This window comes from Electrophorus electricus, chromosome 15, assembly GCF_041902795.1.
Source record: "Electrophorus electricus isolate QZ-2024a chromosome 15, ASM4190279v1, whole genome shotgun sequence".
In the NCBI taxonomy this organism is placed as follows: domain Eukaryota; kingdom Metazoa; phylum Chordata; class Actinopteri; order Gymnotiformes; family Gymnotidae; genus Electrophorus; species Electrophorus electricus.
The window spans coordinates 24025375-24037500 of record NC_137511.1 but is presented as its reverse complement, the minus strand read 5'-3'; the positions used below and the strand labels follow the sequence as shown (position 1 = coordinate 24037500).

Genomic DNA, 12126 nt, shown 5'->3' with positions numbered 1-12126 from the left:
ATTACATAGCACTTTATCATTACATATATACTGTTTATTCTATATATATTTTTTCCTATAGCCACATATACTAGTTATATTATAACCTCACATCATTTATTATTATTATTATTATTATTATTATTATTATTATTGTATACCACTGTTGCACTGATATTTTCTATAGTCCCATTAGTCGTCCATTTTGTATACCTGCTGCTACTTCACACTGTCACTTTCATTACGCTCCATACCAGTCAGTGTATATCACTAGTGGATGGGGTGACACTTGGGCAGTTGTGTATAATATAGTAATGGTCCCCATAGTTTTTATTTTTAATTTTATTGTAATTCTACTCTACTCTTTATTTTCTTGTAAATCTACTCTACTCTTTATTTTTATTATAATTCTTCTCTACTCTTTATTTTATTGTCATTCTACTTTACTCTTTATTTTATTCAACCATTTTAACTGTACTTAACTGTATTTATTCTGTACTAGAGCTGCTGCATCACCCAAATGTTCCCCATGGGGATCAGTAAAGGAATCTTATCTATATAAATAAATGCCTAATATTACATCTAACGAATTTTTCTGTTATATTTTGCAGCTAAGCTTTGTTACATTGTAATATTTATATTGTCTGTAGCCATATTTTCATCATGTTTTATTAAGTTAGTGGAAATAAACCTGCCAACCCAGTTTCTGTGGGCAATTATGTTAGTGAGCGATTATTTTAGCCTAGTCAGTTGTTGATTATGTTAGCCTGGCCTATGGGCAATTGTGTTTGCCTAGTGTAAACTCACCCAGTATGAAAAGCATTTCCACTGCAATGTCGCTAACGATCGTGCTTCTCGCTGCCGTATCCAGCTCATCGTATGGTGTGAAGCACACATTATACGGCACAGTCACGGCAACATAAAAAGTAGCCAACAGGATTGTCCAGTCCCACAATGCCTTAGACACACTGTAATGGAGCAGGATGAAGCGAGACTTCTGTACTGCTGCCACCTTGTACTCAGGTAGGGATGGCTTCTCAAACATGTTCTGTAGAAAGACAAGAATAGCTAATTTACATGCTTACAGAGGTGCTAACATTGTTACCATCCTAAATGAATGTTTTTTTTTCCCCAAGTCCAGAGATCTAAAATAACTAAAATATATGGACAACTACTCTTCTTATCAGCTAAAATAATTTCAAACCAGAGTTATGTCAAATCGTCCAGAGACAAAATGTAAGAGTGAATCCACTTTATTTCATTTTATGATTAAAGCAGAGAAACACTCTGTGTGTACACACAGGAGCTGCATTCATCAAGCCTATCATTTCTGAACATCAATTATTCAAACTACAGCGTGGGATAAGGTGGGTGAGGAGGATATTCAGGATTTCAAAATTTCTAAGGCAACTTTAGCATTGTTCATTAACAGGTACTGCTTGAATGTTCTAGTTGACAACTTACTAAGAAGGAAATACACACCCACTGTTGTGCATTTGCCTTCTCCTTTCACTGACTGAAACATTGATTTTCACTGGACTCCACAATTACCTGCTCCAAACTGACATTATCATGTTGGACATAAAAATGCCCCAAAGATTTGTGACAATGTGAGCTCTCCATTTTTTTCAACACAATGACTCAGCCTGAAAAAAGCAGGACAGAATATAGGTCTATGGGCAATGGAGTATTAATTGGAGGTTTCTGGAGTCTCATTAAATGATGTCACACTCCTCATGGGTCCTGCAGCTTTTATGGAGAGATTAGTGAGGCTGGAGTGTGAGAATGTAATTGGATGGCATGGTTGGATGTTGCTGAATGGATGGGAGGATGTTCCATTTCATTATTTAGCTGATGTTTTTTTATCCAAAGTGAGTTACAATTATGACAAGGGGTTAAGGGCCTTCCTCAGGGGCCAAACAGTGGGAACTTGCCAGCAGTGGTGCTTGAAATGGCAACCTTCTAATTACTAGAAGAGTACCTTAACCACTGAGCTACCACTGTCATGGGATGTTGGTGATTGGATGGAATGGATGGGTGTTGGTGATTGGATGGAATGGATGGGTGTTGGTAATTGGATGGAATGGATGGGTGTTGGTGATTGGATGGAATGGATGGGTGTTGGTGATTGGATAGGTGAATTGGACAGGATGGGTAAGTGATGATTAGAATCCTGTGTAAATGATGATAGTGGCATCTGACACTGGAGAAATGTATTGCATTTCTTTGCTTTCTTTGCCACTGTCCAACCACACCTGGGCTGCACTGGAAACACGTAGCACTGCTAAAAATATTAGCTAATACTATTACCCGCTAGGTGAAAGAATAAAACCTCTTGCTACTGGATCTTGTTTTGTCTGCATCTTTATTGTCGTTACAATGGCATTATAGCTAATTCTTAACTGGTATAGCATTTTAAACTCAAACCAGCTGCCTAGATTCTTATTCCCAGCCAACCCTGTCCTTCACATTTTGGACTCCTTTTTCAGGTAAATTTCACACTCAGAAATGATGCAGCAAACATTATGTTTAAAACACTTATGTATTATTTATCCCTTGTTTTCAAAGTCATGTTAGAATCTTCCTGTAATCTTCCTCTAATGTTAGCTGCCAATTGTTTCATAGTTACAGAGACATTTGTGCTGTCATTAGTGAAGCACCAGCTAACACTGAAGCTAATATGAAACATGATCCTCAAACTCTGGCCCTAGAGGGTCAGAGGTCAGTTTTTCCACATCATGTAGATCACTTAACTGTGGAGGGCTGTCACTTTGCAGGACTGGACAATAACTTTTCTGATATTCAGTCAGGATTTTGATAAAAACTGCTGCAGAAACAGGCCCCAATCTGCTTTGAATGAGCAGGTGTGGGTGAGTCTGAGGGCCTAGGTCCTAACGCCACCTGTGGGTGAGTCTGAGGGCCTGGGTCATAACGTCGTTTGTGAGCGTCTCTGAGGGCCTGGGTCCCAATGCCATCTTCATATGGCCTGTTTGGGACCATCTGTGACAGAGCAGCCCTGGGAAAATGTGCATGAGAAAACAGGCCAGTGCCAAAGGCTTTGGGACAAAATGGCTTACAGCAGAGTCTAAAGCATGGAGAGACCAAGATGGATCAAAGATGAGAACAAGGAGTGACCAAGCTCAGAAGAGAATTCCCTTTCTTTATATTTGTTTTTGCCAAAATTACCTCTATATTCTGAAAATCATTACCAGACTGTCCACTGTGTGTGAACGAATTGGATTGCTTATACACCTTACAGAAAATACCCCAGTTACACCCATAACATTCTAATATTTAATTGTGTGTTATTAATATTTATTATTAATTATAATATCTATATTAAGAAAGGTTTATCTGAATGCTGTGCTGGTCCTATGTAAAACTGTAACTTGAATTTTTTACAACTTCCCAACACACTTCTCACTCCCCAACACTCCTCTCACCCCCCCAACACTCCACTCATTGTGCATGCACAATTACACAAGTCTTATTATACCTGCCAATATACATACCAGTTTAACCAGTTTATTATACACACCAATATACTCGCCACCAATTTACTTCACACAAGCTACCTCACACACGTCAGTCTGCTGCACACTAGTCTATCATACACACCCATATATCACACACCAAGGAGACGATGTTTATGGTGGAGGAGAGGATTGGAAGAATGCAGAACAATGAATATTGAGATTTCCTGCAGATGCAGTTGTCTATATACATTAATAATTTTTTTGATTAAGGAATATATATATATATATATATAAAATGTGTGTGTACACATACATACACACATCTGTATTGATTATTTAACGAGATGTGCCGAGGGAGTGGGATGCAAGTCTCCGTAACGAAATGGGTCTTTATTAACACGACAGACAAAACCAAAACCAACAATGCGATGAACAGAGCAAGACACACCAAACGGCAACAGTGTAGTGATTATCAACACTAAGTGATACTTGTGTTTACTTGTGACATGTGATATACACAGGGTCAGCAGAATATGGGTTTAAATACTTGCGTTAACGAAGAACATCACTACGAACAGCTGTGACATGGACGATCAACATAGCAGGGGCATAATGCTGGACAGACACACACACGCACACAGATTAAGGAATATATATATATATTTATATCTGTATTGATTAAGGAATATATGCATTCATATTCATATTTTAAATGAGCAGTTCCAGTAGAACTGAATTACTTTTGGGTCTCAGCTGCGGGCCGATTGCTTAAGGCATGACTTAGCAATTAATAACAACCAAAACCTAATATGTGTCATGTTCATCCCTCCCTGGCATCGCGGTTCCCATGGCAACTCTACTATGTTTGTTCCCTTGTTTTAGTTTCTTTTGGTTCCACCCCCTAGTTAGTGCCATTACCTGTTATTACCTTCACCTGTATCTCGTTAGTCCTTGTTAGTCTTTTATTTAAACCCCGTGTTTGTATTCAGTCTTTACGAAGTCTTGTCAACTTGTGTTACTTTTCTGAGCCGTTTATCATGTGTGTTTCTTCTGTATTTTGGATCTTCGCATGTATCATTGGATGACCCTCTTTGCCTGTTCTCTGTCTGTTTGGTTTACCTTGCTGACTGCTTTTTGGATTCTGACCTTTGCTTGTTCTTTGGTATTATGTGTGTTCTCTTTTATACATCAACATACTGCACTGGACGCCATCTCTGTTCGTGCTTGGAATGTTACAATATGGGAATTTCAGATCCAAGTAAATAAAGTAAAATAACAATGAAATTAATGTGAGGGAAGCAAGAGGAACTACTTTGTAATAGAAAGAGAGAGAAAGAGAATGGGAAAGACAAACAAACAGCTGTCAGGCCTGTCTTGAGGGGGGTTAAGTGAATCAAGGTATGGACACAGCAAGACCTCTGAAAGTGTCATGTGGTGTCTGGCACCAATACATTAGCAGAAGATCCTGTAAGTTGTGAGATGGGGCCTCCATGGATCAGACTTCTTTTTCTAGCACATCCCACAGATGCTCGATCAGACTGGTGAATTTGGAGGCCAAGTCAACACCTTGAACTCTTTGACATTCCTCAAATAATTCCCAAAGTATTTTTAAAGTGTGTCTGGGTGCATTATCCTGCTGAAAGAGGCCCCTGCCATTAAAGAATACTGTTGTCACGAACTTGGTCTGCAGTAATGTGTACATCGGTGGTATGTGTCAAAGTAACATCCACATTAATGCCAGGACCAAGGTCTCCCAACAGAACATTAGCCAGAACATCACACTGTCTTGACCCTTTTCCCATAATGCACTTCCCAAGGCAGAAGATGCACACGCACCCAGCTGTCCACATGATGTAAAATAAAACGTGATTCATCAGACCACACCACCTTCTTCAATGGCGCAATGACCGAGTTCTGATGCTCACATGTCCATTGTAGGCACTTTCAGTGGTGGACACGAGTCAGCATGAGCACTCTGACCAGTCTGTGTCTATGCAGTCCATGTGCAGCGAACTGTGATGCACTGTGTGTTCTGACACCATTCTATCATAGCATTAACATTTTTCAGAAGTTTGTACTACAGTAACCCTTCTGTGACCAGATGGGCCAGTCTTGACTCCCCACAGGCATCACTGAGCCTGGGCACCTATGACCCTGTCACCAGTTCATCGGTTGTCCTTCCTTGGACCACTTTTGGTAGGTATGAACCACAGTATACCAGGAACATCTTATAAGACCTGCGGTTTTGGAGGTGCTCTGACCCACTCATATAGATATCACAATGCGTGCCTAGTTAAAGTCACCCAGATCCTTTCGCATGACCATTTTTCCTACTTCCAACACATCAACTTCAAGAACTGTTTCTTTGCTGCCTAATATTTCCCACCTCTTGACAGTTGCAACTTTAATGGGATAAATAATGTTATTCACTTCACCTGTCTGTGGTTTAATGTTATTGCGGAATATATAAAGTCTCTCTCTCACCCTTCCAGTAGGTGGTCATATATTTTTTCCTCCCACTAGGGCCATCTATGAGAGGCCTGGGGAGGTTGAGTGTGTGTGTATGTGTGAGTGTGTCCGTGATCTAGTAGAGGCCTGGGGAGGTTGAGGGTGTGTGTGTGTGTGTGTGTGTGTGTGTGTGTGTGTGTGTGTGTGTGTGTGTGTGTGTGTGTGTGAGCTCTACCAGAGGCCTGGGGAGGTTGAGGATGTGTGTGTGTGTGTGTGTGTGTGTGTGTGTGTGTGTGTGAGAGTGTGTGTGTGATCTTCCAGAGGCCTGGGACGTTGAGGATGTGTGTGTGTGTTAGATCTACCAGAGGCCTGGGAGGTTGAGGGTATGTGTGTGTGTGTGTGTGTGTGTGTGTGTGTGAGAGCTACCAGAGGCCTGGAGGTTGAGGGTGTGTGTGTGTGTGTGTGTGTGTGTGTGTGTGTGTGTGTGTGTGTGTGTGTGTGTGTGTGTGTGTGTGTGAGAGAGAGATCTACCAGAGGCCTAGGAGGTTGAGTGTGTGTGTGTGTGTGTGTGTGTGTGTGTGTGTGTGATCTAGCAGAGGCCTGGGGAGGTTGAGGATGTGTGTGTGTGTGTGTGTGTGTGTGTGTGTGTGTCTGTGTGTGTGTGTGTGTGAGATCTACCAGAGGCCTGGGGAGGTTGAGGGTGTGTGTGTGCTTGCATGGGAAAGGGTAAAATCCAGTAGTTGTGCAACAACATGGACTTTTAATAAGTCTTGCCGATTTGGGAATTCTGGCTTTGAAAACCTGATAAAGGGGTTGAGGTGTCATCCGGGTAGAGTCAAAATGGTTCTGGTGTTTATAATGGAGGCCTCTCGGGGTAATTGTCATGAGTTGCTCGAGGGATGAGCGTACGGTTGGGCAGGAGGACAAAGGCAGGTTTCCCAATGCATCTTTATAAGGAGATCTTCCAAGAGGGGTGTTGTGAGTTACCTCAGGGTTGATTGCAGTCACAAGAGAGGGGGCTGCCATCTCCACTACATCTGTGTTCCTCAACATTCAACATAGGCCTGGTTAAACCAGGCGACAACTGCTGTTACTAATGATTTTTGCATTAGCCATACCTAAGAATCAAATGCTGAGTTTCTAACTAAGGTTTTGTTATTGTAACCATTTTAATTGATATGTGAATAAAATACTTAAATTTACTATGCCTTTTTGTGTTCAAATCTTTTTTTATTTTGTAGTTTGTTTTTGTTTGCCATTACATGTGCAGCCGTTAAATTGTGGGGAGATTGGGTTACTTTAGGCTCATTTGGGCCCACCACTGAGCCCTGCCAGAATTTGGAAGCTGAATTCTGATTCACTAGAATCAGGCTCAGACCCTGATTTACTAAGACAATGATTTACTAAAGGAATAAAGTTTTGTGCATGCAAAACTTAAACAGTAAGAGGACCTGTGGAGGTATATCTTTCAAACAAGCAAAAGAGCACATTTTGTAAGTTTTGCCATTTTGCTTTATTGAATATGAAAGTTAGGCTGCATATTCAGGGCAAAATAGTACCTGTAAGGTAATTCAACAAAGAGTTTTTGAAGGTTTTTGAAAATGTAATTAATTTTGGAGATTGAAGATTGAAATAATTCTGTAAATTAATTCTGTAAGATGAATACATACGACATATACAAGAAATGAGAGTATTTAGGTCAATTGTTAATGTCAAGACACCAAAAAATGAAGATATTTGGCTTATAGAGGAATAGTTTTTTTTCTTTAGGAATTTTATTACTTCTTCTATGCCATGTTGTCTTGAGTTGTCCTGATTTGTTCCTATGTTTCACCCAAACCCCTAACATTTATTTGTTAAATTAAACTCTGCATGTCTTTTACCTGTTAGCCCGTTCCATTTCCCCCGTTACCCTGTTAAACTTCCATTTTTTCCTATTGTTACCCTCTCTCTGGTGTTCAGCAGGGCTCTTGTGTGAAAACGCAAACCTCCATTCCCAAAAGCCCTGCCCCCACTCCACACACTCCATCTGGCTGCCCAAGTTTTTTACTTTTCACATAATGTATCCATCTCCCCATGTTTCCCTTATTCTCCCCCATGTTTTTGTCTTTCTTCTACCCTCTCTCTCTCTCTGTCTCTTTGTCTCCCATCCTCACTGTTTCTCTCTCCCTTCTGTTTCTCTCCCTCTCTGCTTGCTTTTCTGCTGCTGTCTAAGAACACACGCACGCACGCACGCACACACACACACACACACACACACACACACAAAAAAAATACAACTCTCAGACTGAATAGCTGTTAGTTATCTCTGAGCATTTCATAAGTCCCTTGTGCTTTGTGTCTCTAGGGTGAAGAGCTCACAGCATACACACACACACACACACACACACACAAGGCAGCCTTTTCAAGACACTTTTAATGAGCTCTGTCAGCATGACATTTTATATCATGAGTATAGAGTCACAGGCTGGGTTTCTCTTTAGGATAAAAGCCAACAGCAGTTTGAGTTAATTTGTGTTATTCACCATGCTGGTTATGCTTCTTTCGCAGTGTAACATAATGACAAAATTTATCTGGATGGTTCTCAGATTGATTGTTTTTGTTGGTGGGTGTTTGTTACTCCGAATGTGTTGTTACTCTGAGGGTGTTTTTATCCTGAAGGTGCTGATAATCTGAGGGTGGCCCTTGGCACCTGGTATCTTGGATTGTGTCTTTATTCACTTGAAAGAGGGAGATTTATAACAGTGATATTTTGTAAAAATGACATTTTGAAGACAGACTGTGGACAGTCGGAATAAATGGAACATTTCTCCAGCATGATACATAAATATTTTACGTGTGTTTTTATTTGTCATGGCCCCTCTTCATGCCAGTAGTCGCCTTCGTGTGGCGGTTGCTGTGCATGTGGCTATTTTACTATGTCTCTGCTTCTGCCACGCCTCCGTCATGTGGTGTGTGTTCTGTGCCATCACCCTCACCACCTGCGGGTTATTGGGTTGTGATGTTTTGCCTTAGTTAAGCCCTATTTAGTTTCATGACCATTTTGTTGGTCTTTAATGTTATGTTGGCTTCTTTTATTGTAGTTAGCACACTTCTATGTTTGGTTTCATTTTTGTTATTTTCATTAACTTCATTTGGAGACTTGTGTTTACCTCCCTTCCTTTCTTTTTGCATGCCTGGGCTGCTGGTTTTATATATATATATATAAATTTATTTATATGTTTCTGTTGAAGATCATTTTGTTCTTTATGTTTTAGTGTAATAGCTTTAGGATTTCAACATTCTGTTCTAGTTTCACTTCTAGCCATCTCACTGTGCTGTAACATCTTGTGCTACATAACAATTTAATATTTGGGCGTGCAGTACTGTGAGCTGGCCCCAAAGTGGGTGGCGGGAGGCTTCACCAGGCAAGAGTCGAGCACCGTCTGTTTTCAGTTGGGATCAGAAGTGGGAACCAGCCAGACGAGAGGGAGGCGTAGCTCTCCTTGCCTACAGATAGAGCAGGTTTGCTGTACTGTCCAGTTACGCCTCCAGGAGCACCTTGCGCAAGGCCCAAGACTGGGCTATGTTGTCTACAAGCTGGTTCTGGCCAGTAGAGGTTGTGTACAAGCTGGTTCTAGTCAGATGTGTATGCAGCAATTTTCGAGTGCAATAGGTCGCCTGCCTGGGCTGCTGGTTTTAGTTCAGTAGAGTAAAGTCATTACTCTCATGAATACTAGAGGATTGTAGGTAGCTGGACTGTTATTTCAACATTTCTACCCTCATAAAAAGTACTGTAATTAAGAGGCTTATAGTAGAAATGGTTGCAGGAAAAATATTCTTCACATGAACCAAAGCAGATTTTGCAATTTGCTAGAGACGCTGGGATAGTGAACCAATGGTGGCAGTTCTTTCTGCTGTAATATCACAGCCCATGTGAACGTATGAGAGAGGCAGCCCATGTGAGGGTAGGAGGGAGGCAGCCCATGGGAAGGTATGAGAGAGGCAGTTGGACGGCTCTGGCCTTCAGTCATATATGGCATCCACTACCCTTGCCATGACGCCATAGCAACTGTGACAAATCACATAGCAACAGCTTCCGCTACTCTAACATATGATGCAGTTTTCAGTTTGGACACTAAAGAGTATCTTTTGTTCTCATATTGCTTTGAATTAAGCCGAGCAGTGATAACAACATACTTTTCAATGGTCAATATTATTAACACTGTCTGGAAGAAACCAAGTCTGCTGACTGTAAAATCATGATCATCAATGGAGAAACTAACACCTGCTAACTAACACCAGAAACTAACACCTGCTCTCATACACCTGCCAGTTTCATTTATCTTCTATGTATAGTAGCACCAGAAATACAGTAGAATACTGTGCAAGTAGTCTTACATCATTATTTTTTCTCTGTCCTATGACAGCTGTGTGGTCTAGCGGTCTGAGCCAGCAATGAGCAACTGTACAGTATATTGAGTCACGCAGCCCTTGAGCCTGGCACAAAATCATCATGGCAATGATGAGGAACACAAATAGAATGTGAGCTGTTTTCAACAAGAACATCTGCTAAATTACTGTATGCAGAGCAGAGGTAAACATATGTCACACTGTAGTGTTCTACATAATTTTAAATGATGGGCAAAAACAGGTTCAGGTAAATATTTATGGAACAGGATTAATAATATCAATAGATCCATCTCAATTTTTCATTGATGACTATTTGATTACATACTGAAGTACTTATGTTGCTCTTAGTGGGGCAGGGGAACTTGGATTACTCACACTGGCCCTAGTGTATAAGGGGAATGTGGCGTACTCACACCGCCCAGGTTGACTTCATTCTTGCTCCCACGGGAGAACTGGCTGGTGATATGGCATAGCACAGTGTGTCCGTGTCTCCGTGCATCAGTCAGCTGAGAGCTGCCACTCTTCCTGCTGTGCCTCTTGGAATCTACCAACAACAAATAGTGCTTACACTCCAACATAAAAATATGGCTTTTGACTACTCTAAACCATTTACACAAATACCAATTTTGTATTATGTGAGGTTGTTAGTTAGGAGAGTGGAGCAAGTGATGGCTGGGTTAGAGGGTTGAATGGCAGTTTGGGTTAGAATGGGGTGGGTGATGGCAATGGGAATGAATTGGGGTGGGTGGTGGTAGCGGGTGAATGGGCAGTGGGTGGTGTGAACAGTGTGAATGGCGTGGGTAGTGTGAATGGAGAGAGTGGGGGTGGGTGGAGGGGGTGGGGTGAATGGGCAGTGGGTGGTGTGAATAGAGAGAGTGGGGGTGGGTGGAGGGGATGGGGTGAATGGAGTGAATGGCGGTGGGTGAAGTCAGTGAATAAGTGGGGGTGGGGGGGAATGCAGTGAGTGGCTGTGGGTGGAGTGAGTGGGGATAGGTGGATCTCTGCTTACCATCTCTGTGGTTGCTGTGGTGGTTCTTGCCATACGTGTCGCTGATGTCTTTGAATGAGAAGAGAAACAGCACCATCTCACCTTTCTCATTCTTAATGGGAACAATGTCCAGCAGACACCAGAATGAGGTTCCTGCAAAAAAAAGAAAAGCCCATATGACATCTAATGCTATCTTGTGCTAATGCTAACTTGTGTCTCACCACTTACACTTTACCCATCATTCACTGACCTAATAGAGCTCTTCCCACTTTTGCCTGGAAGAGAATTAACCTCTATTATACACTAAACATGCAAAGGACTTAAGCACATGATTATGCCTCCACATTTAACTTCCTCTGACAGACTAATTTTGCAAACTGATAAAATGTGCCTCAGTGTACCAACTCTACCACAAGGTTTACAGTCCATATCTTCACCTATCCACTGACTAGTGATAAATTTGATGCAGCCTAAGTCCATCACCCATAAGTCTAACCATCTTGTCTTTCATTTCTCAACATTTTCCCATTTCAGACCTGTTTCCCTCCAGCAGCCGCTGTTGCACGTCTGCCTTCCTCTTCTTGCTCCCAAATAAAGTTAGTAATCATTCAACTCCTCTCTGATAGAGCAGCTTTGTTTGAATGCCTTCTATGGATCATCTGACCCAAGCCCTCCCCTCAAATTTTGCACCTTCCCTACAGCATCTCTGTGTTCCTGGCATTTCTGTGTTCCTGACATCTCTGTGTTCCTGATATCTGTGTTCCTGGCATCTCTGTGTTACTGACATCTGTGTTCCTGACATCTGTGCTCCTGGCATCTCTGTGTTCCTGGCATCTCTGTGTC

The 12126-nt window shown here is 41.6% G+C and overlaps 1 protein-coding gene across 2 annotated transcripts in view; it reads right to left on the bottom strand.

Moving 5' to 3' along the window:
• The window catches only part of kcnh4b (potassium voltage-gated channel, subfamily H (eag-related), member 4b), a 58325-nt gene that overhangs the window by 26622 nt on the left and 19577 nt on the right, over positions 1-12126 (bottom strand). For both annotated transcript variants that reach the window (XM_081697781.1, XM_027017672.3), the window contains exons 3-5: positions 11305-11436; positions 10709-10839; positions 787-1027 (exon numbers count right to left, since the gene is read on the bottom strand). In XM_081697781.1, coding sequence (XP_081553907.1) covers positions 787-1027; positions 10709-10839; positions 11305-11436 — 504 coding nt within the window. The remainder of the gene's footprint in view (positions 1-786; positions 1028-10708; positions 10840-11304; positions 11437-12126) is intronic.